The sequence below is a fragment of the Cervus canadensis genome, chromosome 13 (assembly GCF_019320065.1).
Source record: "Cervus canadensis isolate Bull #8, Minnesota chromosome 13, ASM1932006v1, whole genome shotgun sequence".
Lineage (NCBI taxonomy): Eukaryota > Metazoa > Chordata > Mammalia > Artiodactyla > Cervidae > Cervus > Cervus canadensis.
In genome coordinates, this window is record NC_057398.1 from 36,145,378 (window position 1) to 36,170,798 (window position 25,421).

Consider the following 25,421-nt stretch of genomic DNA (forward strand, 5'->3'; position numbering starts at 1 on the left):
AGCTCAACATTGATTCAAGATAAAAATCCTAGCAAACAGGAGACAGAAAGATGCATCCTTAAACTGTAGAGCACAGATAGAGTTCACCAAGTATTCCACATGCTCCCCTGAACGTCCAGTCTCCTTTGCAGTTAGATTGGGGCTGAGTAACTAGGTCTGTCCCGTAGACTTGTGAGTGAAGTGACATGTGTCACCTTTGGGTGAAGGCAGTTGAGCCGATGTTCCTCCTCCATCCCTCTCTTTTCTTGCTCCAGTGACCTTGGAGGCTGTGTATTGCAGATGGCATAGATTAAAGATGGAGTAAGGATGCTTCACTCTCATCAGACTTTGCGTAAGCAAGAAATAAACCCTTATAGTGTTAAGCCTCTAAGATTGCAGAGTGTATGTGTTATCACACTGTAGCCTCTCATTCTACCATAAAGGACATCTACTGAAATACTACAATAGCTCTTGTACTCAGTGGTGAGAAATTAGAAACATTCTCTTTAAAGTCAGGAATAAGAGCACAGAAGACTGCTATTTCTTCTTCTATTCAACATGGGACCCTACCCAATGCAGTAATTGAAGTTAGGATTGGAGTGCAAGAAACCAGAGTTACTATTTGGAGATAAAATGATTATCAACCTAGGAAGTCCAATGCATAAGTAAACAAATAGCTTATGGGAGGTTTATATGTAAAATTAGTTAACATTACCACACACGAGCAACAAAAAATTAGAAATCTTAGTTTTTAAACAGGTACCAGTCACAATTTTATTTTAAAATATATGGTGCCTAGAGATAAATTTAGCAAAAGAAGTGAAAGACTTATGGAGAAAATTAGAAAAGTTTATTGAAAGAAAACCATAGATACTTGGAGAGACATCCCTTGTCCAAGGATAGATCCATAGCATTAAGATGTCATTTCTACCCCGTTTGATCTTTAGAGTCAGTAAAGCTCTAGTCAAAACCCCAACAGTATTTTAAAGGAACCTGTCCAGATGATCGCTAAGTATGTGTAGAAGAACACAGGACCAAGAATGGCCAAGACTGTTTTGAGGTAGAAGAACAAGGTGGAGGCATTGACCTAGCAGATACCAAGGCTTATAGTGAAGTTGTAGTGAGTATGGTTTTAGGGACAAACAGATTGTCTAATGGGGTGGAAATTAGTATCCAGAAAGAGACCTGCACACAGCTGGACACAGTATGACAACTGGACATATGACATAAATGATTTCATATTACTGTAAAAAGAATGGTCCTTTCAATAAATGATGCTAGGACAATTATTTAATGTGAGGAAAAATAATATATGTACTTCACCAGATTTTGTAATCAGGCTCTGATTGATTGTATATCATTTAAAAATAGTATGTATAGAAAATTTGCTCTAATATTTGTTTTTGAAAGTGAGCCTAAGAAAATGACAACTTGAGGAAAATATTTCCAACAATATTATTATCATTTTTAAAAGTGAGCCTAAGGAAATGACCACTTGGGAAAAGTATTTTCAGTAAGTATGATAGATGGAATGTTTATATCCTAATATATGAAGAGCTCTTAAAAATTATTGAGAAAAAAGATGAACCTTTATTATTTAACTTTCCTGACTGATCTTGATTGATATTTTAGAACTTTTCCTTAGGGAACTCCCTGGCGGTCCAGTGGTAGGGCTCAGTGCTTTCACTGCTGAGAGCCTGGGTTCGATCCCTACTTGGGGAAATAGGATCCTGCAGGCCTTGCGGTGCAGCCAAAAAAAAAAAAAAGATAACTTCCTCAGCCAGCAGCTATGATATTGGGGTGGGTTTATCAAGGGTAAAAGACTGATTTGTCTTTTATACTTAAAGCATGTCCCAGGTGGATGTGGATTCAGGAATCGAAAATATGGAGGTTGATGAAAATGACCGAAGAGAAAAAAGGAGCCTCGGTGATAAGGTTGGTAAGAGATGAAGCCCTTGCTTCTGTTTTTAGGTACAGTTAATGCCATCCCAGGTGGCACAGGGGTAAAGAATCCACCTGCCAATACAGGAGACGCAAGAGACGTGGGTTTGATCCCTGGGTCGGAAATATCCCCTGGAGCAGGAAACGGCAACCTGCTCGACTCTAGTGTGCTTGCCTGGAAAATTCCATGGACAGAGGATCCTGGCAGGCTACAGACTATGGGGTCCCAAAGAGCTGGACATAATCCAACGACTAAGCACGCACTCACATGCACAGTATAAATAAGCACTGCCTCGTGTCTTGTTATCTGTAAAAGTCTGTTGGAGAGGACCATGCCAAACCAGCAGATCCTATTTAGGTGATTGGTTTTTTTTTTTTTCTTTTGAAGAAATATGGGTAGCCTTGATCACCCTTATTAGTGGAAGTGTAGCTTAGTCCTTTCACCTGATAAAAATCCCTCACTTATCTTTGTTTCAGGTGCTTTTTTTAATCAGTAAATGATAGCAATGAATTTAGAGCTTAAATAAGTCGTCATTCTGAGGAAGATGATCAGGAATTAAAGCAAGAATGAGTGGAAACAGGAGGTTTTTATAGTTTGTTCCCATCTGAGCTTTAGTTCCCTATATTTGAAAAAAGACATTTTTGGTTTTTGTGGGTATGTGTCATGGTATAGAACTGGCATGGATAATTAGAACCCTTTCTGTTTAGTAAGTTATTAGTGTTCAGCAGCATTATTAGAAGTTGGACTATAGCCTCTTAGAGATGCAGTGTTTATTTTGTAGTGTTTGAATCTTACAAAGTTTATCTGTGATGAAAAATAGTGAGAAACTTTAAAATCTGGAAAAATTTCTAGAGAAAAATTGGTTATATACCTAAAATGTCAAACTGGTCTTTTAGCATTCAGAAAAGAAAATAAATGGGAATAATAAGTGGGAAATAAATGATGCATCCTTCATCACGTGTCTTCCTTGGCAATTCCTGATAACAGTCCTACTGTTTTGTATTCCCTGCCATATATTGTGTTACAAGCTAATGAGACCCACAGGTTATAACTTTGAAGTCACAGTAACAAGTTTATTTTTCCTTTAATCTTGGGTGAATTGTCTGCATTTCTAAAATATCCTTATTTGTAAATGAATTGAATCAGAATTTCTATTGAAATCTAACTCACACTTCCTACTGCTTGAAATTAACCCCCAAATCTTCTTCCCCACAAGGAGCCTTCATCAGGTTCTGAAGTGTCTGAAGAGCAGGCCTTACAGCTGGTCTGTAAGATTTTCCGTGTCTCCTGGAAGGACCGGGACAGGGATGTGATCTTCCTTTCTTCTCTTTCTGCACAGTTTAAGCAGAACCCAAAAGAAGGTAGGAATCAGGCTCAACTGTCTCATTTCAGAGCCCTTCGTAGAAAAACAGAATGTGAACTTTTTTGTCTTTCTCTGCTGTCCACATACCTTGTCTTGCTCTGTAGTTGTATTTTTGATTACAGGGATACTTCTTGATGAAGACTTTGCTGTTTGTCTACTTTCCACTTATTGATAAATTTTTTTTAAAAAAATGATTTATCCAAAGGAAAACTGTGTATCAGTTAATAGTATCCATTGTCTCAGGGCTGAAGTTTTTTCCTTTGCAATAAGAAGGTGCTTAGAGAGAGCTTTAGGGCCTCTTATATTCCGGGCAGGAGCATGCTGGGTGGTCTGCAGGGATCCTGAGAGGGTGACCGGCACCTGTTGTAAGTGCCTCCCGGGTCATACGTAGACAGTGGAGTAAATGTGCTTGGTTAAATTGCTTTAGCAAACTAAAACATACTGATATTTTGCAGTGTTTACAGGATTCTATTTTAAGAGGCTGTACTAAACCACACTTGAAGTAATAAAACTTAGCAAGAGACCAGCATCACAGAGTACTTTGCACTCTTCTCTATAGCAGTCTTCTGGAGCACTGGTTCCCAGCCTTTTTGATACCAGGGACTGGTTTCATGTGAGACAGTATTTACACAGGTGAAGTTGTGGGTATGGTTTGGGGACCATTCAAGGAAATTATATTTATTATGCCGCTGCTGATCTGACAAGAGGCAGGGCTAAGGTGGTAATGCGAGCGATGGGGAGTAGCTGTAAATACAGATGAAGCTTCGCTCACTGTCTGTCACACACCTCCTGCTCTGCAGCCCAGTGCCTAAGAGGCCACAGACCATATATCTGTCCCGGGTATGGGGACCCCTGCTTTGGAGTACAGAAAACGGAGGGGAAGTTCACTGGAGTCTTCTTTTGCATTTCACTTGAATACAACCTCCTTGATGGTGGGACTTCTGTCTGTTTTGCTCCCCCATGTATTTGTAGCGCCTGCACTTCATAATCCCTCAGTAGATATACTTTCAATGAGTGAATGAACGTCAAGGAGATTGCATTTCCTTTTCCCTGCTGCCTATCTTCCACAGCAAACCAAAAAAATGTCTCTTGTGTTCCAGGTAGATGGATAGTTTATTTCTGATTTTACTGGGATCTTCTTAATTGTGACTGTAGAGTTGAGCTTAACAACTATGAGTTTCAAAATCCTGCCACTTATTATTGTAAATCTTAAGATTCTCAAATCTATCTGGTAATTTTTAGTAACAAATCAGGTAAGATTTACATGGGTTAGACATTTTATTTATTGAGTGATATTTAAAATGGGCTTTCCTAGTGGCTCAAGTGGTAAAGAACCCACCTGCCAATGCAGGAGACTCTGGTACAATCCCTGTTGGGAAGATCTCCTGGAGAAGGAAATGGCAACCCATTCCAGCATTCTTGCCTGAGAAATCCCGTGGACAGAGGAGCCTGGTGGGCTACAGTCCATGGGGTCCTAAAAGAGTCAGACACAACTTAGTGACTGAATAACAACAAAAGACCTATAGCAATCAAGAGCTGCAAAGAATAAGAAGGAGGCTAGAAAACAGAATCTGCTCCAGAAAGGCAGGTGGCAACTAAATATTAGACCTTCATAAAATACTTTGAACTTTGTACTTCATAGTTTCACTGCATATAAACATGAATAGGTGAAGAAATATTAATCCAATTGCATTTCCAGTGTGATAAACTAACCTCTGTAGTTGGAGGTAGCTTCTTTTTATAGTTAATATGTATCAGCAGTGACTCTCAACAACTGGGCTCAATTTTTTTTTTTTTTAATAAACTTTCTGTTTGAAAACATTTTAGATTTACAGAAAAATTCTAGAGGTAGTGCAGGTAGTTCCTATACACACATCACTCAGTTTTCCCTAATGTCAACGTCTTCCATAATCATAGTATATCTGTCAGAACTAAGATATTACTGTTATTCCAGACCTTATTTGGATTTCCCCACATTTTCTGCTGGCGGCTTTTATTACTTGAGAATCCAGTCCAAAGTAGCACATTGAGCATCTCTGGCTTATGCTGACTTATTCAAGGACTGTGTGTATGAAGACCCATGTATAACCTCCTCTTTATTCTGCCTTTCCAACAGTGTTCTCTGATTTTAAGGACTTGATTGGCCAGATTTTAATGGAAGTGCTAATGATGTCAACTCAGACCAGAGATGAAAACCCATTTGCCAGCCTGACAGCCACCTCCCAGCCAATTGCAGCGACAGCTCGGTCACCAGACAGAAACCTCATGCTGACCACCGGCTCCAACCCAGGAACGAGCCCCATGTTCTGCAACCTGGGTTCCTTCGGGGCCAGTTCTTTGTCTAGGTCAGTGTGGTTCTTTCTGCACATCTCACTGGTGGTAAAATAGCCATGAAGTACGTAGGAAAAAGGAGCGTTCATTCAGGGGCCTGCATCATGCAGATTATGGAATGTCTTATGTTTGGGGGGTGTGGTTGACTCACTGAAGAGATATGGTCTTTTCCAGATGGATCTCCTTGACTTTTCATGGTTAGGCTGTTGGTAAATTAAATTTTAGAAACAAATAGCTGTAGAGTATGTTCTTTGGAAAGAACGCTTTCTCTTATTGTAAGTCTGGCTTCTAAAACAGCATGGCAGTTAGATTACAGTTATTTCGATGAGCCTCTAAAAGATCTGTATACTGGAATGCTTAGAGATATGAGGTTGTAATTATATGGTTCTTTAAAAACATGCTATTTTCCATTTTAGTTATTTATCTCAAGTGTTTCTTCAATTTTCTCTTCTTTCCTCCCTTTCTCAAATCATTTAGCCTCTATGAGACTAGCCCAGCTCCCAATACCAGTGTCTGGAGCTCTGTGCCAATGATGAGTCCGCCTCTGGCCTCCCCCTCCCGGGCAGCCAGCCAGGCGACTACGCCTCCCGCTTCTTCCCTCTGTCCTCCTGGTGCTGCGGGGACGCCTGCGGGAAGCCAGCCCTCGTCTCCGCGGTACCGGCCCTACACTATCACCCACCCCTCGGGGTCTACATCTTCTCCTGCCTCGCGATCCTCGGGCACCTCCATCCTGTCTAGCTCCCCAGGCTTGTACGCCCCGGCCAGTAGCCCTCAAGCCGTGCCCACCAGCTCCTCCCGACAGAGGCCCCCTGGCACAGGACCACCTTTACTCTCCGCCTCCCCCGGTGGGAGTGCCCCCAGCAGACGGCCCTCCTCCCTAAGGAACTCTCCTAGGTATTTATTTACGAAGTAGGAGAGGTGGGTGCGTGTTTGCAGTGCAGGGAGAAGACATTAACACAGTTTGGAAGAACTGTCATGTGATGCTGACCTCCACTACCTATGTTTCTCTGTTTGGGGCTGTTAACCCACGTGTCTAACTAGTTGGGTAGGCTCGTGCCCCAGGTCCCTGCTCTGCCAGGGTTCTGTCGCATCAGAAAGTATGGGTGGCTCAATTATGAGGGCCTTTCTTCCCCTTCACTTTTCCTCCTGAAAATAAGAAGTCACTCAGTTTTCAAAATCAAGGGCACATATCGTTCCTCATGACAAATGAATTTCAGAGACTGTGGCAGCTTATATTTGAGAGCTGGGGCTCACAGAACCACTTTCCACTTTGTGTACTGTTACCGATCATAGTTGAGATAGAGCCACACCAAGGGGTTGAGTGGGCAGATACCTTACCTCTGGCCAGTAGTTATGCCTTGACGCTTTGTTTTCAGCCCCTTAGAAAGAAGCAGTATCCAAACTCCATTAATCCACTGCCCTCCTTCCCATCATGTGTTTCCTGGCCTTTATATAATTTAGGTGAATTATTTTTCTGCATATCAGTAGACAAAACTTGTAGCCTACGATTTAGTTAAAAGGCCAGCGGTTGTAAAAGCTTTCCTCCTCTTTGTTTTCCCTTTTCCCTGATGACTTTTTTTGCTTTTGTCACGGTAGTATGTACGACAGTCCTTTCTCCTTCCTCTTCCTCGCACTTTCTGGGGACAGTAGTGACGAAGATGAAGAAGATGATGATGATGATGGTGATGATGAAGGTGGTGGTGGTGGTGATGAGTTTTCTTGTGTCCAGTTTGGGTCCAGGTATCAGAGGAATGGAGTCTTACCTCTGCATGTGCCTAGGTGCTTAGGAACTAACTTTTATAAGCCCTAATTAGAGGCGTGCTCTGAATCCATACAGGGTAGAGTCAAATGAGGTGGCTTGATGAGTCCAGATGTGAGAAACTCCACATGTACTCAAGCATTAGGACCTTCTCAGGAGGGTAAAGTGGCACATAGGAACATTTTCATAGTTATTGCCCAGAAAGTTTGGAGAACAACTTAATGTATAATCATTTGTCAAGAACATGAATAACAGAGTAGACATCAAGTTCACCTGCCCTAAGATCTAAAATAAGAGACCCTTCATTTATTTTATTAGGAGAGTGTTCTTGTGGGCTACCAGATGTAAGCAACATGTTCTCTGGGAGGCGTGTTTTCTTACGTACAGTTGCATGGATTGCTGCTTTTTAGGAATGGCACAGGGGCTGGGACTTGTGTGTGTGTGTGTGTGTGTGTGTGTGTGTATGTATATGTGTCCCTCTCAGCCCACTCTGGGCCGTCTGTTGAAGAGAACATGTGGTCATACTCTCTTTTATAACTGTGATTCTGCTTTGACTTCTAATCTTTATTTTTTGGCTGTGCTGGATCTTCGTTTGCTTCAGATCAGCTTTTCACTAGTTGGCAGCGAATAGGGGCTGCTCTCTAGTTGAGATGCTTAGGCTTCTCACTGTGGTGGCTTCTCTTATTTCGGAGCACAGGCTCTAGGGCAAGAGGGCCTCAGTAGTTGCGGCTTCCAGGCTCTAGAGCACAGGCTTAATAGCGGTTGCGCAGGGGCTTAGTTGCTGTTCGGCATGTGGGATCTTCCTGGACCAGGGATTGAACCCATGTCACCTGCATTGGCAGGCGAATTTTTTTACCGTTGAACCATCAGGGAAGCACTCTTCACTGCTAATCTTAAATTTTGCTAACCAGTCACTTCGCTTCCCTGACCCCAGTGAAGCCAGATCCTTTGTTTAGACAGCCTAGCCTGTGGAATGACTGCAGAGGCTAAAACAGAGCTCACAGTATTGCTGAAGTTTCACCCCTGAAAGCAGAGTGAAAAAGATGGCTTAGACCTTCTAGGTGACTTTGAGCAAAAAAATATAATAGCACCTTCTCTCTAAGCCTCTGACTCATCATCTTACAATTTTGCTTTTAAATTGAAGTTTCATCTGGACTGAGTTGGTATTTGTGCCCAGCAGTATTCGGAAATAACTACAGGCTATAAATAGAGATGGTGGTAGGGGTGCGGTATACTACATTCAACTCCACAGTGTTCAGAAGGATCATTAGAGAGTCTATAAAGAGAGAGAGGGATATTGGCACAGGGTTGAATATTGATTCAGAAAGGTTGATATTTGTATTAGGTCAAATGTTGTATCACTATTTCTCAAGTAAATTTCCCAAAGGTAGAAGAGTTGTTTTCATGTAGATGGCTCAACAGTAAAGAATCCGCCTGCAGTGCAAGAGATGCAGGAGACTTGGATTCGATCCCTGGGTCGGGAAGATCCCTGAAGGAGGAGATGGCAGCCCACTCCAGTATTCTTGCCTGGGGAATCCCATGGACAGAGGAGCCTGGCTCCATGGGGCTGCAAAGAGTCGGACACGACTGAGCACGCATGCACAGACATCCTCTTCCATGATCATAGTAGTGCGGCAGCCATCCTTGTTAGGAGTCAATTCCTATACATGATAAAAATGCTTTGTTTTCTGTTTTACTGTAAGTTATCTGTGAGGGAAATACTGTCTCTCCCTTGCCTATTTAATTCCAGCTTTCTCTAACAAAGATATCAGATCACATGCTGCTTTACCTAACTCCTGTCTAGACTTCTAATATCCAGCCTTGTCTCAGATCTAGATTTGACACCTACAAGCAGAAACAAAACTTACTTACTGATTATGTACTCACAGCTGTGAATAGTTACTGAGCATCATGTCCCAGGTGCTCTGTCAGCCGTGTTCGTACGTTATCCCTCTGATCCTCACAGCAGGGCCTCTAGTTACTGCAAGGAAATGTGGGCAGGTTCAGGAAGGTGGTGGTTGTTGTTCAGTCATGCCCGACTCTCTGTGACCCCATGGAGTGCAGCACACCAGGCTTCCCTGTCCTTTACCATCTCCCAGAGCTTGCTCAAACTCAAATCCGTTGAGTCAGTGATGCCATCCAACCATCTCATCCTCCATCGCTCCCTTCTCCGATTACCATCAGTCTTTTCCAGCGTTAGGATCTTTTCCAGTGAGTCAGCTCTTCACATCAGATGGCCAAAGTATTGGAGCTTCAGCTTCAGCAATAACCTTCAAGGAGGTTAGTCTCATAATTAGAAGAAGGCAGAGCTGGAGTCCAGATCTCACATGCCACCCAGCACGCCGAGTTGCCTCTGACTTCTCCCTGTTTGCCCAGTAGGACTTGGATTATTCTCATTTCTTAGCAGTTATTTCGCTGCCCAGAGTTTATGTATGTGTTCTTTTCCTTGGCAAGAAAGTGCCAACATTTTCCTTCTTAAGTACAAAATTCCACTCCGGTTGGTTGGCGGGTACTTTGCTGTCTGTTAAAATGAAATCTCATCTGTCCAGGTTTTAGAAATTATAAATTCTGAATAGACATCAAAAGGAATTTAAAAGGACAGGGCATAATCATATTTAACACATGAAACAAATAGAGAAGAACATGAGAATGCACGTAGGGTCAGAACCAAGAAGTAGCAAAAAAAAATTCTTATTAATTTGGGTGATCAGCAAAGAACTTTTTCTTTCCCCCTGTCTAATTGATCTCAGAATTTTATTTACTTGGAAGTAAGCAATTTTAACACCTTCTTCTTGTCCAGTAAGGTCAGTGCTGTAGAAGCAGCTATCAGCAGGGATTGTATTGGTCTCCCTTTCTGCTGGCCCAGTAGAGTCAAGGGCTTGTACATCTTTTGAGAGATAGTTGGGACATACAGTCCTGTATTAATTATTTATAGTGGTTATGATAAGGATTAATAAAAGAAAGACGACATTCCTTCTGGATGGAATGTTTTGTAGTACTCTATGAAAAAAGCTATATGAGTTATAAGGAGCTACTTCTTGAAGGAATGAAAATAAGTGAAATGAGAGTTTTCTTATAATAAAGATAACAGAGGAAAAAAGAAGATAAAGTAATTATTCTGAGGAAATGTTTTCTAATTGTTTCCTAGGAAGTTGGTGACGAGAAAGACATTTTTCTTTTTCTTTTGTTTATTGGGATTCTTTTTCATTGCTTAGATATTTCAGTGAAGGAGATTAGATCTTGAACATCATGAGCCTGTGTGAATAGAGAAAGAGTAAACTAGCAAATGCACACAACTGAGTGACTGAGCACAAAATAGTGAAAAATGTTGATATTTCTCCCCTTATTTCTACTGGTCATAAGTCAGGATCTTCCCACCATGTCTGTCCTCCAACCTCCAGTGATTTCCCTTCTCCTACAAGGTTAGACCCAAAGCCTAGGACCCTACATCTCCTGTGTATAAACGCACATGTACATATCTCCCGTGTGTGTACACACACACACACACACATCTCCCATGTGTACACACACACATCTTCCATGTGTACACACACACACACACACATCTTCCATGTGTACACACACACACACCCTTCCTGCCTCTTTCTGACATCTATACTCATTTCTTCATAGCACTTCTATATTATTTTTTAAAAAACCATCTCTCCTCAGGGGACTTCTTGACAGTCCTATCTTGGCCTTACAATACAGGGGTATAAGTTTGATCTCTGGTCAGGGAGCTAAGATGCCACATGCCTTGGGACCAAAAAACCAAACCATAAAACAGAAGCAGTGTTGTAACAAACTCAGTAAAGACTTTTTAAAAAAATGTCTACATTATAGAGGATGTAGTTGCCACATGAACAAGGTCTTGATCTGTTTCATTAAGGTGCTGCCCCCACGATCTTCAACAGTGCAGACATTTGCTCGGGGGGTTTACGTTGCTTATCCCTGCCCAGCTCTCCCTTTCCTTGCATTGAGAAAATATGCCATTCCAAAGTCTGCGTCCAAAAAGGAAAATAGGGAGTGATTATTCCCATCACAGGAGAAAAGGAACTGCCACAGCAGCCTTTTAGGAAACTACATTTTTGGGTACATTTAAAATGAGATTCAGTTTGCACAGATCTGATGCATATATTAATCTCCAGATATATTTTCCTTGTGTTTTTGGAAGGATTCCACTGTATTTACATCATGTGAAGTAATTACATTATTCAGTTGGATTGTTGATGTAGTTATCAGAAAATGGTTCCTGTATTCTCCCAGAAGGAGGTATAATTTTCTAGATACTCTTAGGACTTAAATATGACGATTTCCAGTGTCATAATCCACATGTCACAGTTGTAAAGGCATCATGAACTTTGTAGCAACATTTTTAGAGAAAAAATGAAATACTGTTTTAAAACATTTTTTAAAATGTCTATTGATAGCATAAATTTAATGTGTTTAAACTGTACACACCTTTTTCCTTCAGGATCACATTTAGAACCTGAGTTCAGCTCTCTGAGTTCGAATCTAGAGACCCCTGTAAACCAGTTTTCACCACTGGGAGTCATGCCCAGCTCTGGGGAGACTAACTGACCACTTTGCTTATGATCTACTTCAACATCCTTAAGACTGATCTCATAGTTGGGAAACATTGACAGCTACTGGGTTTTACTGTGTTTACTATTTGGTTAAACTCTTGTTTCATTTCTTTCTTTCTCTTCTCTTGAAAGTCCCCTGGAAGTGTTATTTGGTGCCTAACAGATGATCACAACATACATCAACCTCTTTCAGCTTTGAAAATTCTCTTGATACATTCTGAATGTCTTTCTTTGCCTTGCCTAGCAGTCCTCTGCACACAATTGTCATGTCTTTTCATGTCTTTGCAAAATGCTTGCGAAGGCATTTTGGTTGACTTTGAGGTGTTCAAGTCTAAGTTAAAATGAAAGGGGGGTGTGTTGGCTAAGAGTGGAGCCCAGTTTCAGTCAGCAGCCACCGTCGATGCATGCCGCCTCCCACTGTTGATCAAGGGCACACTGCATTAGATTGGCTTGTTGCAAACAGCAAGGACCTGTTGACATCAAATATAAGATGCTTTCCATTTCAGAAATGTAAACATGTGAGAAAGATGGAACTTATTATTAGGGAAATATTTAGTTTAAATATTTCATTTTCAACATGAGGAAGGTCTATTTTCATTGCTTCTGTGAGAGCTCAAAGGAAGATGAACCTTAACTGTATATAGTTACAAACTCGAATCAGCAAATTTCATCTTTGGGAAGTGCAGGGAATGGAGTCACGAACCTCAGATGGAAGAGGGAAGGATGGCAGATAGCTTGAGAGTGAGATGGCTGCAGGAAAGGCCAAGTATTTTTCCCCCCTCTCTCCTTTTGCGGTTTCACCATACTTCTTATATTTATGGGTGGGTTTTTCTGTTTTGTTAGGGTGGTTTTTTTTTGGTTTTTTTTTTTTTGCTTTGCTTTGCTTTGCTTTATTATAGTCCTCATTTTTCTGTTGTCTGGCTAACGAACAGATACCAGATCTTACATTAATTCGTGAAATGTATTTCTAACTGATGTGAAGGCACAAGAATTGTTTTTGTTTTTTTTTTTATGTTTCCCACCCTGGACTGCCCATCTTTGTCTCTGATGGGGCACTTTGAGGGTGGGTCCCTTATCTGCCCAGTCAGAAGGGCACTGGCTGCTTCTCAACCTTCTGTCCTCCCCTCCCTCTGTCAGACTTGTGCAGGAAGTAAGTTGTAGATTTACAAGTCTCTGGCCTGAGAGCCTTGGATTTAAAGCCTTGACATTGTTTTCATCTTTTTATTTATTTACTTATTTATTTAATTTTTGGCTGTGCCTGGTCTTTATTGCTATGGTTGAGCTTTCTCTAGTTGTGATGAGTGGGGGCTACCCTTTGTTGGGGTGCTTGGGCCTTCTCATTGCACTGGCTTCTCTTGTTGCCAAGCATGGACTCTAGAGTACGTGGGCTTCAGTACTTGTGGCGCGTAAGCTCAAGTTGCCCCTTGGCGTGTGGAATCTTCCTGGACTAGAGGTTGAACCAATGTCCCCTGAATTGGCAGGCAAATTCTTAAACACTGGACTACCTGTTTTCATCTTTTTTAAATGAAATATTCCAATACCATTCCAAGATTCTTTATCATCTTTCACATGTAATTTTTGTTGTTGTTGTTAAGTTTATATCTTTTAATTCCTCTTCATTTCAAAATTCATGGCCTCTTCCTATGCCATGGTTAATCTTTTTGTATCTTTTATGTCTATCAAATTTGTGAGTTGAACATCACATTGGGTATTTGACCTATTGATAATCAATCTAAATTTTGATTTCCTAACACCTAACCCTCATGATAATGGTCTCAGAGCATAGTTTTAGTAGAAACAGGGCCCTCCCATTGTGTCCTGCCTGTGTTTGACAAAATACCTCCACATGATTTCATTTAACCTCAGTGCAGATGAGATGGAAGTTCTGGGTTCAGGTAACAAGTACACAGTAGAGCTGGGGATAGAATGCAAGTTTGGATACTCCTAGCACAACATTTTTGTTTTGTTTTGACTAATACTACTTTGTCCCTTTCACTAAACATTTTGGAAAATTAGTATTGATAACAAGTATTTTCACATCTCCTTCTAACTGGACAGTTTTCCTAAGTTCTAGTCCTGTTGCGCCAAATGCTGCATAAAGGCTTTGAGATGTGTGCTAGACATTAGGAAGGAGGGAGGGGTGTTTTGTCAGTCCCTTGTAACTTCACTCCTAAAGACTTTGCTTGCCTAACAGCAAGGCTGGCTTTAACCTGCAAGTCAGCCCGAGCACAGCTGGCCAGTTGGATGTACATACGTGTGGTATCCCTTCAAATTTCTGGTGCTTAGTACCAGTTCTTAGTCCTCCTGGTTTTGTAAGCTGCTGTTCCTGAGAAGATGAGATGCTGAATTTCTGGACAAACTTTCTTCTTAGGTCAATAAAATGTTTCCTAAAACTCTCTGTTGTTGGACTTGGAGCAGGTGAAGCCGCAGTCAGCTCCAGGCGCAGCCGCATGGGGTCTGTGCTTTGTCCTGGGTGCGGGGACCCTAACAGGCTTTCTGCCACAGCAGTGTGAGCTCTGTCCTGTGGTTTACTGAGAACGGATCAAAACCATCCCTTTTCTTTTCTCCAAAGTCTGGGAGCCTCTGGTGGGGCAAGTACTTGGGATTCCTACAGCGACCATTTCACCATTGAAACGTGCAAGGAGACAGACATGCTGAACTACCTCATCGAGTGTTTTGACCGAGTTGGAATAGAGGAAAAAAAAGCACCAAAGGTAATATGAAATAGATTCACTTAAAACCCACAAAACCTGGTTATATATTGGATAAATAATTGTTTTCTAAGCCCCTAATTATTTATTCAATCAGTAAAGCGCTTACTGAGCATCTCATAGGTCGGGCACTACAGTAGAAGCCAGGCTAGATTAACGAACAAAACAGATGAAGATCCCAGCGCTTCTGGAACTCACGTCCTAGTGGAGGGAAGATGTGACAGGGTCAAATACTACTATCACCAATGACTTAACACTGTGATAATTTCTCATAGTCTGTCGAAATCATAATAAAACATTTATAGAGTACCTGTCAACCATCACACACTTTGCTAGGTCTCCATGAACTCAGGTTTTCACAGTTGTTCATTAGGCCGTTGTAATATAAGTATTATTTTTTTTCATTATGTTAATAAGCAAATGCACCTCAGAGGGATCTAATACATACTACCATTGATCTTCCCTAAAAGCGAAGCAGCGTAAAGTGAACTTTGAAAAAGCGGGGGATACCTATAATTGTCCAGAGTCACATAAATTGAGAAGTTGGTTTAAACTCAAGAGCTACACTTTTTCTACTATTTCATTCTGAATGAATATCTCATTTCAACCCTGTTTCATTTTCATTCTTTTATTTATTTATTTTTTTCTTTAAATTTTCAGTGACATATAGTGGCTCAGACAGTAAAGATTCTGTCTATAATGCTAGAGACCCAGGTTCAAGCCCTGTGTGGGGGAGATCCCCTAGAGGAGGGCATGGCAACCCACTCCAGCATTCTTGCCTGGAGAATCCACATGGACAGAGGAGCCTGGTGGGCTACAGTCCATGGCGTTGCAGAGTTGGATAGGACTGAGTAACTAACACTTTCACTTTCGTAGTGGATTTACAATGTTGTGTTACTTTCAGGTGTGCAGCAAAGTGAATCAGTTATACATACACATATATCCAACTCTTTTTTGATTCTTTTCCCATGTAAGTCATTACAGAGTATTATGTAGAGTTCCCTGTGCTATACAGTAGGTCCTTATTATGTATTTTACATATAGTGTGTATATGTCAATCCCAATCTCCCAGTTTATTTCCCCTCCTTCCCCAATTCATCTGCTAGTTCTGGTTTTCCATTAGAAATTAATCCAGTTCTCTGCATGTTAGTTCATATTTGTGAAGGGCCTCTTGGGGTTTTTTGCACTTAACCTTAAAGAGAGTGGGCCTGTTTTTGTAACCCCTGCATGGTCACCTCAAACCTCTGCGTCTCCTCTAACTAGGTTTTAGCGGAAGCAGTATGCTTGGATGATGCAGTTAATCTAGTTTGTTCATCATCAATAAAGGAAGAGAAAAGGATGCCTCTTCCTGCACATCCATCTCTTCTGACTCTTTTGTCAGTTTTCAACTGCGTGGGATTATTTTGTTTGTCTTTGTAGTCCTCACCCTGACCTGTCTTTCCAGATGTGCAGCCAGCCAGCAGTCAGCCAGCTTCTGAGCAACATCCGCTCACAGTGCATATCCCACACTGCATTAGTACTCCAGGGGTCCCTCACACAGCCAAGGTATGAGCAACCAGTGTGTGCTTGCTGTTTGCAGGGAGAGGGCCTCTCCTTCCGTGGACACAGGCTGCCCAGCCATGTTGCACCACGTTGCATAGCTCACTTCCTCACCTGTGAAATGAGCAGTTGACAAGATGGTCTCTGAGGTCCCTTTGTTTCTCTGAAATACTATGAAAATAAAACACTTCATGTGCTTTATTGAGATAGATTGTGTGGTTGAAATGTGTTGACATCAGGGCAAGAAATTACTCACTTAGTTTAAAAGCAGCTGCTTGAAAGCAGTACGGATACTTGGGAAAAATGTACAGAGCCTCACTTTCCATGTGTCATACAATCAATTTCTATTATCCAGCAATAAAGAATGGTGGTGGAATAGGTAATATAGGGATCACCCACAATGTCCTACATTATTAATTTTTGTTTGGAGGATCCCATAAAGTTTCAAGTTTAACAGAAGAATATTTCTGTATTTCATTTCTCTTATGAAAAATATTTGAAGGAAAAATGGCAAAGTTGCAGTATTTATTCATTCTGGATCACCTTGTATTATTTTCTGTATCATAACCATTTTTGAAACATGTCAGAAAAAAGAAAAAAAGATACACATGTACTAAAAACACTATCCCCATGGTTAGCGTTCATAAGAGCTTAAAAAAATCTTTAGCTATTGCTAATCTTTTCCCCCCGCTGTTGGATGAGACATAAATAAGTAAAAGAGACATAAAGTACTTTGGTTTTTCTAGTGCTTTATTCTTAAAGAGCTGTATGGAGAAAAAGATGGATTCTTTGAAACTTCCTATAACTTCTCACTGAAGAGCCCACAAAGTGATTGTTTTAACAGTAAGAAGGGTGATCTTTTGTCTCAACTATTGACTATCTATTGTGTGGCCTATTTGGGAGATCTGAAGCTTGACCTATGAGTGTCAGCCGTATGGTATTTTGTGTGTCCTGTTATTAACTGGGTGACGAGTTGATTCATCAGACCCCTTGACTTTCTGGGTCCGCAGGTCCCTGCAGCAGCCGTCCTTCCTAGTGCCGTACATGTTGTGTAGGAACCTACCATATGGCTTCATCCAGGAGCTGGTGAGAACCACTCACCAGGATGAAGAAGTGTTCAAGCAGGTAGGTTTTGTGTATTCACTATTAAAACATTTGGCATAGAAGCTTTTCTGCCAAGGTAAATTTCTAGAGACACCATATATTGAAATCTTAGGTTCCAGAATTTGAACATAACACACGTTACTTGCTCAGAGAGCGCTTCCCAAGGTTCCTGCCTTGAGGAGATCAGATTGACAGCTGCGTTGTTCAGATCATGTGTCCATTTCAACTCATTAGTCAAGCATCAAGATATTTTAAACACAGTCTGCTAAGTTCTTTAGGAGATTAGAAGAACTATAAGGTCCTGTCTCTGATTTCGAGCTTTTAAAACACTACCAAGAGATAGTATAAGACGTGATGTGTGTAAGTAGTGTTGAAAATTAATTCTTTAAATTTACAAAAAGATTAATATTAAATAAATCAGGAGACCTAGCTGATTTAGCTGATTAGTTCATTGGCCGTCCACATGTCACAGTAGAATGTCTTCTTGTTATTGGACTGGGAATGATATCTCAGATCTTACGGATTACTTCATTCATTAAGTATCCATATGTTTTTTGGTATCCTACTGTGTAAAGTCAAGTGGAAATGAAGATATGCAATATTTAATAATAAAGCTTAATAATAATAATAGCTAATGAACTTAGTCTCAAAGGTTTCTTCCCTGGTGGCTTAGCTGGTAAAGAATCCTCCTATAATTCATGAGGCCTGCGTTGGGACGATCCCGTGGAGAAGGGAACGGCTTACCTACTCCAGTATTCTGGCCTGGAGAATTCCATGGACTCCATGGGGTCACAGAGTCCGACATGACTGGGCGACTTTCTCTTCACTTCACTTCAGTAGACTTAGTCTCCAAGGTTTTTTCCAAGGTGAAACTTTGGCATGAATGTTGATTACTGGCCTGTGACCTGTGTTGTAAAGTAAGCACTTTGCCAGAGCAACTTGCACAGAGCTGTTTCCCTTGATGAAAGGGTGTTTATGACTTTCTTAAAATTTGCTGTATGGTGATTTCTTTTTTTGCTACTAGAAGGAGTAAGAGAGAGAATAGCTATAAACGATATGATTCTTTTTTGCCTTTTTTATACCTAATATTATTTGTAACTATTCATCTTAAAGCCTTTGAATTCTCAGGAAGTGTGTTTTCAAAATACTAGTAAAAGAAGAATACAGCAGCGAAATTCCCAGTCGGTGTTGTGTGCTCCGTACTTGGAATTTATCACCTGCAGACACAACTTAGTGACTGAACAACATCTTAGATGATGGTCTTACTGACTTATAGGAATATTTCAGGCATTATAGTGAGATTTCCTCCTCTAGAAAGTTAAGAGAACTCTTGATGAAAATACATAACTGTATTGGAAGGTTTAAGTGATACATTATACTTTATGTGTAGTATGCATAAATTAGAATACTTTTACTTGAAAAGACATCATTTAAAGAATCCAGAGTAGTTTTAACTGTATAAAAGCCCAGGAATCAGCTAACAGAGGTACCCTATGCTATTTTATTCATAAAGAAACTTACATAGAAGCTATGAAATGACCTCTTTTTTTTTTTTAATTGAGGTGAAATTCACATAACATAAAATCAGCCATTAAAGTGCCCCATTCCATGGCGTTTAGTACCTTCTCAGTGTTGTGCAGTCACTGTCCACCTGTTTATTTTTTTTTTCTTTTTTTTTTTTTTTTTTTTACATTTATTTATTTCCTTGGCTGTGTTGGCATCTTTGATGTGGGATCGGTAGTAGTGGTGCTCGGGCTTAGTTGCCCCAGAGCATGTGGGATCTCAGCTCCCCGAACAGGGATCGAACTTGAGTCCCCTGCATTGCAAGGCAGATTCTTAACCACTGGACCACCAGGGAAGTCCCCACCTGTTTATTTTTAACCACAGACTTCTGATCCCTCGTCTTGTCTTCTGTGTCACCGTTTGTTTTTCCTCAAGGATGACTCCAGTGGAGTTGCTGACCTGAAAAACAGCATTTTACCTTTTTGTCTTGAGATTGTGGTAGATCTGAAGTATTAGATCTTTGAATTGAAATTTCATTCTGCCTTTAATGTTTGAGATGTTCACAGATAAACATAAATAGACAGTAGCTAGAATTTAGAATTGGTGATGAACACTTGGAGCCTTTTTTATCAGTGCTGGGAGGTATTTATTTGAAAATAGAATTACTTAAAATATGTAAGTCACACAGACATTCTGTTTGATATTTGAAAAATACTATGTTTAGTAATATTTTGTCTGCTAGTTGTAAATTGAACCCAAGTTTTACTTAATAGCATTCCTGGGGGAAAAAAGAGACTTTTTTCTAGATGATCAATAGTGAAATTTATTTTTGGTGATTCTAGAACTACTGTTTGTTTTTTTCCTTTTTTTCTTTGGCATTTCCACCCCTCCATCTCAGCATTACGTCTCCATTTTTAGCTCACTTACGAAAGCTCATTACTTCTACCCTGATTGTTTTGAGTTGCAAGAACTAGAGTGATCTATCTTCAAGAGATGTATTGCTATCTCAAGACACTTTGTAACACAGGGCACCTTTTTTTTAATACTGTGCCCCTTAAATGACATAGGTGCTCCAGACAACGGGATGAAATTAGTAGGAAAGAGAATTTTTCAAGTTTTTCCAGTTGCTTTTAAGAACACTCCCTTTTTTGGTTCCTTGGTATTCAGACTGTCAGCTGTTGTTTACAACATTTTCAGCTTAATGTTATTAATTGTGAATCCCGATCAGCTCCCTGCATGTGCTGCTTAGTGAGTGCACTGTGAAATTTAAAGATGAGCTGTGCTGAGCAGATTCTGCAGGGTTTCCCTGTGCCCTCATATTAATGATGAACTTAAACATTCAGATTTCAGTGCCCTTACGTTCTGACATCAGGTTACTGTATCAATTACACCTTTTATGGAGTTAAAGCATTCTAATACAGTTTTCTTTTTTTAATTTCAACATTTACCAGTCATGTTTTTGTTCTACATAATTAAAGTTAAGGAGATAATAGCCATTGTTGGTCTGTTTTTCTTGTTCTCTTCATAATAAACAGGGAAAGGTGGAAAGAATTAAATGTAGATGTGGGGATAGCAACAAAAAAATTCTTTAAATGTTGACAGAGTTGAGAAAAGGCTGGAACATTGAGTCCAGTTTCTTTATAGGCTGTAGATGCTTGGTAATTGGAAACATATGCATTGCTGAGATGTGCAGCGTTTAGTTGATTGGAGCAAGGAGCCCTGCAGAGTCCTACAGCAAACTCCAAATATGTGAGTTTCTATTAAATTACAAGGAGTCTTGTCAGAGGTTTAGGGTTCACCAAAACCTGTTCCTTCTGGAGGATTCAGCTGTATTACTTTAAGATCTGCCTTGCAAAAAGACAAAATAACACCCTGTGGCTAGATTCTAGGCTCCTTTCTATGCAAAACAGCCTTTCTTTGGGGAAGCTGTGCAAATGCCTGGACTTGCAGATTTGGCACTTTATTTGACATGCATTTTCTTAAACTTATGATTCTTTTTTTTTTTTTTTGTCTTGTAGATCTTTATCCCCATTTTACAAGGCCTGGCTCTTGCTGCCAAAGAGTGCTCCCTCGATAGTGACTACTTTAAATACCCCCTCATGGTAAAACTTTGTTCTTTTTCTTGTAACCCATTCAGTTGATGTTTTTCTTCCAAGTGATTTTAACCTACACTTCTCTTCCAGGTCCACGACCAGCTTTGTTTTCAGATGTAAAACGTGAAAGCATTGTATTGGCCATGCATAGTGTTTGTTGCATCTGTAAAGACAGTTAGCAGCATGGTACCTATTGCACCATCGGTATCCTAGACAGGAGTCAGTGATGGAGGCATTTGAATGTACTTCACCTTATCCTGTAGCTTACGAAGACAGTAATCATTGGCTATACCCTTTCTGATTGTCCTAGCAATGAGCATAATGTATTTAGGATGAAATTTTGCTAATTAGGAACAAAAAAAAAAGGAACTAAGACAAATGCAACTAAAAAGAGTTAAACTAAGAAAAGAAATACAATTTTATCTTTATGTAGTGACTTTGTACAGAAAATCGCTGAGTGATTTCTCTTGTTCATCTTCCCCATTTTCTGAGGCTGTGCACTTCCTTTCAGACTTTACTTGAAAAACCCAGATCTTCTCAGCTCCTGCAGACACTTAGAGCAAGCGTAAATTGTGGACAGAACTTTCGGCTGGATTCTCACCAGGGGTCTCCACTGTCATGAAAATATTACCACCAGAAAGAAAATAAGAGGCTCTTTTCTTCTCTGAATTCGCTTCTTTAAACTTTCGTGAGAAAAGTACTTTGAAACCTTACTGAATAATTTTCATTCTAAAAGTATGAAGGAAAAATATCAAAACATGAAATCAGTTAACTCTAGGAATAAAGACAACCTTGTGTAAATTGAGCCCTTGTTTAAATTAATGTGTTGCGCTGCTTCTGTTGAATTTTACTCATTCTACTGACTTGATTCCATCTTGCCATTAATCTATTGCTTCCTGAGGGCCCCCACTGTGCCAGCGGGGGGACACAGGAGCCCATGAAACAAGGCGCCTTTCCACACAGTGCTCATCAGTTAAGTCGATCAGACATGTGCGACTCTTTGCGATCCCGTGGACTGCAGAACGCCAGGCTTCCCTGTCCATCGTCAACTCCCGGAGCTTGCTCAAACTCGTGTCCATCGAGTCGGTGATGCCATCCAACCATCTCATCCTCTGTCATCCCCTTCTCCTCCTGCCTTCAGTCTTTCCCAGCATCAGGGTCTTTTCCAGTGAGTCAGCTCTTCACATCAGGTGGCCAAAGTATTCGAGTTTCAGCTTCAGCATCAGTCCTTCCAATGAATATTCAGGACTGATGTCCTTTAAGATTGACTGGTTTGATCTCCTTGCAGTCCAAGGAACTCTCAAGAGAGTCTTCTCCAGCACCATATTTCAAAAGTGCTCGTAATCTACTGCAAAAATCAAGACCACAGCAACACAGTCAAATATTACACCAAGGTCAATGTGAACACAGAAGTGTATTTACCTATTTCAGAAAATCAAAACTGAGCTAAGAGGCTAAACATTAAACACAACACTGGGTAAATAAAAAGTGAAGCAGGAAGTCGTGGTCTGAAAAATAATTTTGAATGAATTTATGTCAGCGTTCTTCCCACTGCACATGTTACTCAGGTTCCCCACGAAATTCCGTGAATCCTCTGTCTGTGGCACATAAAAGGAAGTAGAATAATCTGATGCTTTGAGTTCAGTGATTAAATCTTTCAGTTCACATGAATTATCACTGTGTTATGTAAATATTCCCTCCTGGAATTGTTGAGTTTTCTGTTGTGGTTTGAATTAGCTTAATGTTTCAGTAAGGAGCTTTTAGTGTCAGATGTCAACAAAATGTTCTTCTGGGTCGAAAGACAAAAGCCTCCATTATGACAGACAATAGTTTTGTTTTGTGCCATTATTGATGCTTGTGCAGCTAGAGAGAAAGGGCAGTAATCTGAGGCAGGAAGAGGAAGACCCTTGGAGCTAGGATCAGAAAGAATCATGGTCATTATCCTCTAGGTCAGTGGATCCCGGCTTCGCTGTACCTTGGAATCACCTGGGGATCTTTTTAAAAATACCTCTACCTGACTCTCAAGTATTGTGATTTAGTTCTTTGATGGTGTAGTGAGGGTGTGGCCTGGCATTGGCCTTTGAGAGGCTTCCCGGGTGATCCTAACAGTGCAGCTGAAGTTGGGAAACTGGCTCCAGGCAAGGCGAACATTTCTTTCTCAGAGATGTGTCCATGCCTGCATGCATTGACTCAGAAGCTTCCAGCGGTTGGTTTAGCAGCTTTCATAAAAACGTCCAAATCACAGAGGGAATTAAGAGTCACTGTTAAAATGGTTTTAGTATGACTGTGGCATAGTAAGCTGTGTTTATGTGCCTAAAAGCTACTTTTCCTGGTTCTCTAACATGAGAATGATCGGGTCCCCAAAGGAAAACATTGAGGTTCCCAAAAAACCAGGGATCTTGAAATCAAAGAATACTTTCAACTATATTGTGGATCTGGTAACTTACTAAATTTTAATTGTTTATAACCCTGTTTAATACTGGCAGAAATAGCCATCTAGTGTTTATGAAGCATATCTTTCTTATATAGAAAGATGTTAAATGAAAAAACCATTTATTCTAAGAATATACTCATTTATCTCTATGTGTATATGTTAAAAAATATGTCTGGAAAGCTGGTAGCCAAAATATCATTAGAGGTTATCTCTGAGGGTAAAGTTCGTGAGTGATTTTTAGTTTCATTTTTTAACTTTGCTTATCTGAAGTTTTGTTTTTTTTTTTAGCAACATGCATGTATTTATGCATCAGAAAAGCACTGAAGGTATTAGTACTTTGTTGGGAATGCATACATATTTATAGCAGCATATTAAAGCTATGTCTTGATGTTACACATGGCAGTCAGTTTAGGATGAAATACACTTAAATGACCTTTTCTGATCTTGTCTCTAGGCTTTAGGTGAGCTCTGTGAAACCAAGTTTGGAAAGACACACCCTGTGTGCAATTTGGTAAGCACCGCCCTGATAGGTTTGCATATTTTCAGTGAACGCGTAGCCTAGAAGAGATTCCTTAAGTAATCGTATCTGAAAAATATCTCTTGAGGGACGTGAGATGTGGATATGATTCATCCATGTGGGTGACTCTCAACTGTTACATTGTTGTCATGTGCATTATTTCCTGGGCTGACGATATTCACTTTCTTTTGTAATTTTTTAGGGAGTTAAGTATTGTGTAGCTAGAATAACACATCCTATTAGAAACATTTTCTTGAGTCCTTTGAACAGTGGCTCATTTGAATGATATCAAAGTATATCTTGAAACACAGAAATGAAAAGGGTGTCTTGTAGGGACTTCCCTGGGGGTCCAGTGGTTAAGAATCCTCCTGTCAATGCAGGGATGCAGGTTCAACCCCTGGTTGGGGAACTAGGATCCCACATGCCGTGGGGTCAAAACAAACAAAAGAAATGGTATCTTGTAAAGATGTAGAGGGTTTTCCTCCATCTGAAATGAGAAAAAAATGGATTGGGATCCTAACATATCTGTGACTGTTGTGTTTTTGGAGGTCACATGGCAGCCATTTTGTCGGTGGCTAAGAATCACTGAACAGGCTGGCTGCTTGGAACTCTGTTTGTCTCTAGTTTACCTCCCTTGCTGATTTAGTGGCCTCTTCTGTTTTCCTCCCAGGTCGCTTCTTTGCCGTTGTGGTTGCCTAAGTCTTTAAGCCCTGGCTCTGGGCGGGAGCTGCAGAGACTCTCATACTTGGGGGCTTTCTTCAGCTTCTCCGTCTTTGCAGAAGATGATGTGAGTACAGCAGCGTTTTCCACCTTGCTGCTCTTATGTTCAGATTCCTTCCCAAATGTTCATCATATGTGGATTGGATTTCTGCTTTCTCTTTGCAGGCAAAAGTGGTGGAAAAATATTTCTCAGGGCCCGCCATTACCCTGGAAAACACTCGAGTGGTGAGCCAGTCTCTGCAGCATTACTTGGAGCTGGGAAGGGTAGGTATTCAGAAAATGAATCCAAAAGATGAATATGTTTTCAGTTCCGGAAGTTAAAGGCAGCACAGTTAGAGGCTAATTGCAGTGTAATTCAGGTAATTTGGTCCTATCCTGGAAAGGAAATAGCAGAGACTATTTTATTAAAACTTCAACTGCTTCCCTCCTCCACTCCACATTCTGCTTTCATGCCGATCCTCTGGACACAGTAGAATGTGGACTTTTCTTATGTTCTTGTAGTCAAGTTCTTTACAATGAGTGGATGTGGGCGAGGAGAAAAGTGGGAAGGAGTTTAGCTTTCCTCGAAGTCAGAAAGGAATCATTTTTTTAAACAAAGTTTTTGTTTTTTTTTTCGTTCCCTTATAAAATGAATTTCAGCAAGAGCTCTTCAAGATCCTGCATAGTATCTTGTTAAATGGGGAAACCCGTGAGGCCGCTCTTAGTTACATGGCAGCTGTCGTCAATGCCAATATGAAGAAAGCACAGATGCAGGTAAGATTCCTAAAGATTGCTTTTATGTATTTGTTAAATTCATTCATCTAACTCATTCAGTTCCCACCCAGCCTTATTCTAGGGAAT

The 25,421-nt window shown here is 40.5% G+C and overlaps 1 protein-coding gene across 3 annotated transcripts in view; it reads left to right on the top strand.

The window, feature by feature from the left end:
* UBE4B (ubiquitination factor E4B) overlaps window positions 1–25,421 on the top strand; it is a 124,660-nt gene that overhangs the window by 60,490 nt on the left and 38,749 nt on the right. For 2 of the 3 annotated variants that reach the window (XM_043486387.1, XM_043486388.1), the window contains exons 4-16: window positions 1,827–1,914; window positions 3,138–3,282; window positions 5,401–5,629; window positions 6,093–6,509; window positions 7,212–7,355; window positions 14,533–14,674; window positions 16,116–16,216; window positions 17,221–17,335; window positions 20,836–20,919; window positions 23,799–23,855; window positions 24,532–24,648; window positions 24,747–24,845; window positions 25,221–25,334. In XM_043486387.1, coding sequence (XP_043342322.1) covers window positions 1,827–1,914; window positions 3,138–3,282; window positions 5,401–5,629; window positions 6,093–6,509; window positions 7,212–7,355; window positions 14,533–14,674; window positions 16,116–16,216; window positions 17,221–17,335; window positions 20,836–20,919; window positions 23,799–23,855; window positions 24,532–24,648; window positions 24,747–24,845; window positions 25,221–25,334 — 1,852 coding nt within the window. The remainder of the gene's footprint in view (window positions 1–1,826; window positions 1,915–3,137; window positions 3,283–5,400; window positions 5,630–6,092; window positions 6,510–7,211; window positions 7,356–14,532; window positions 14,675–16,115; window positions 16,217–17,220; window positions 17,336–20,835; window positions 20,920–23,798; window positions 23,856–24,531; window positions 24,649–24,746; window positions 24,846–25,220; window positions 25,335–25,421) is intronic. The other variant, XM_043486389.1, reaches the window with a different exon arrangement.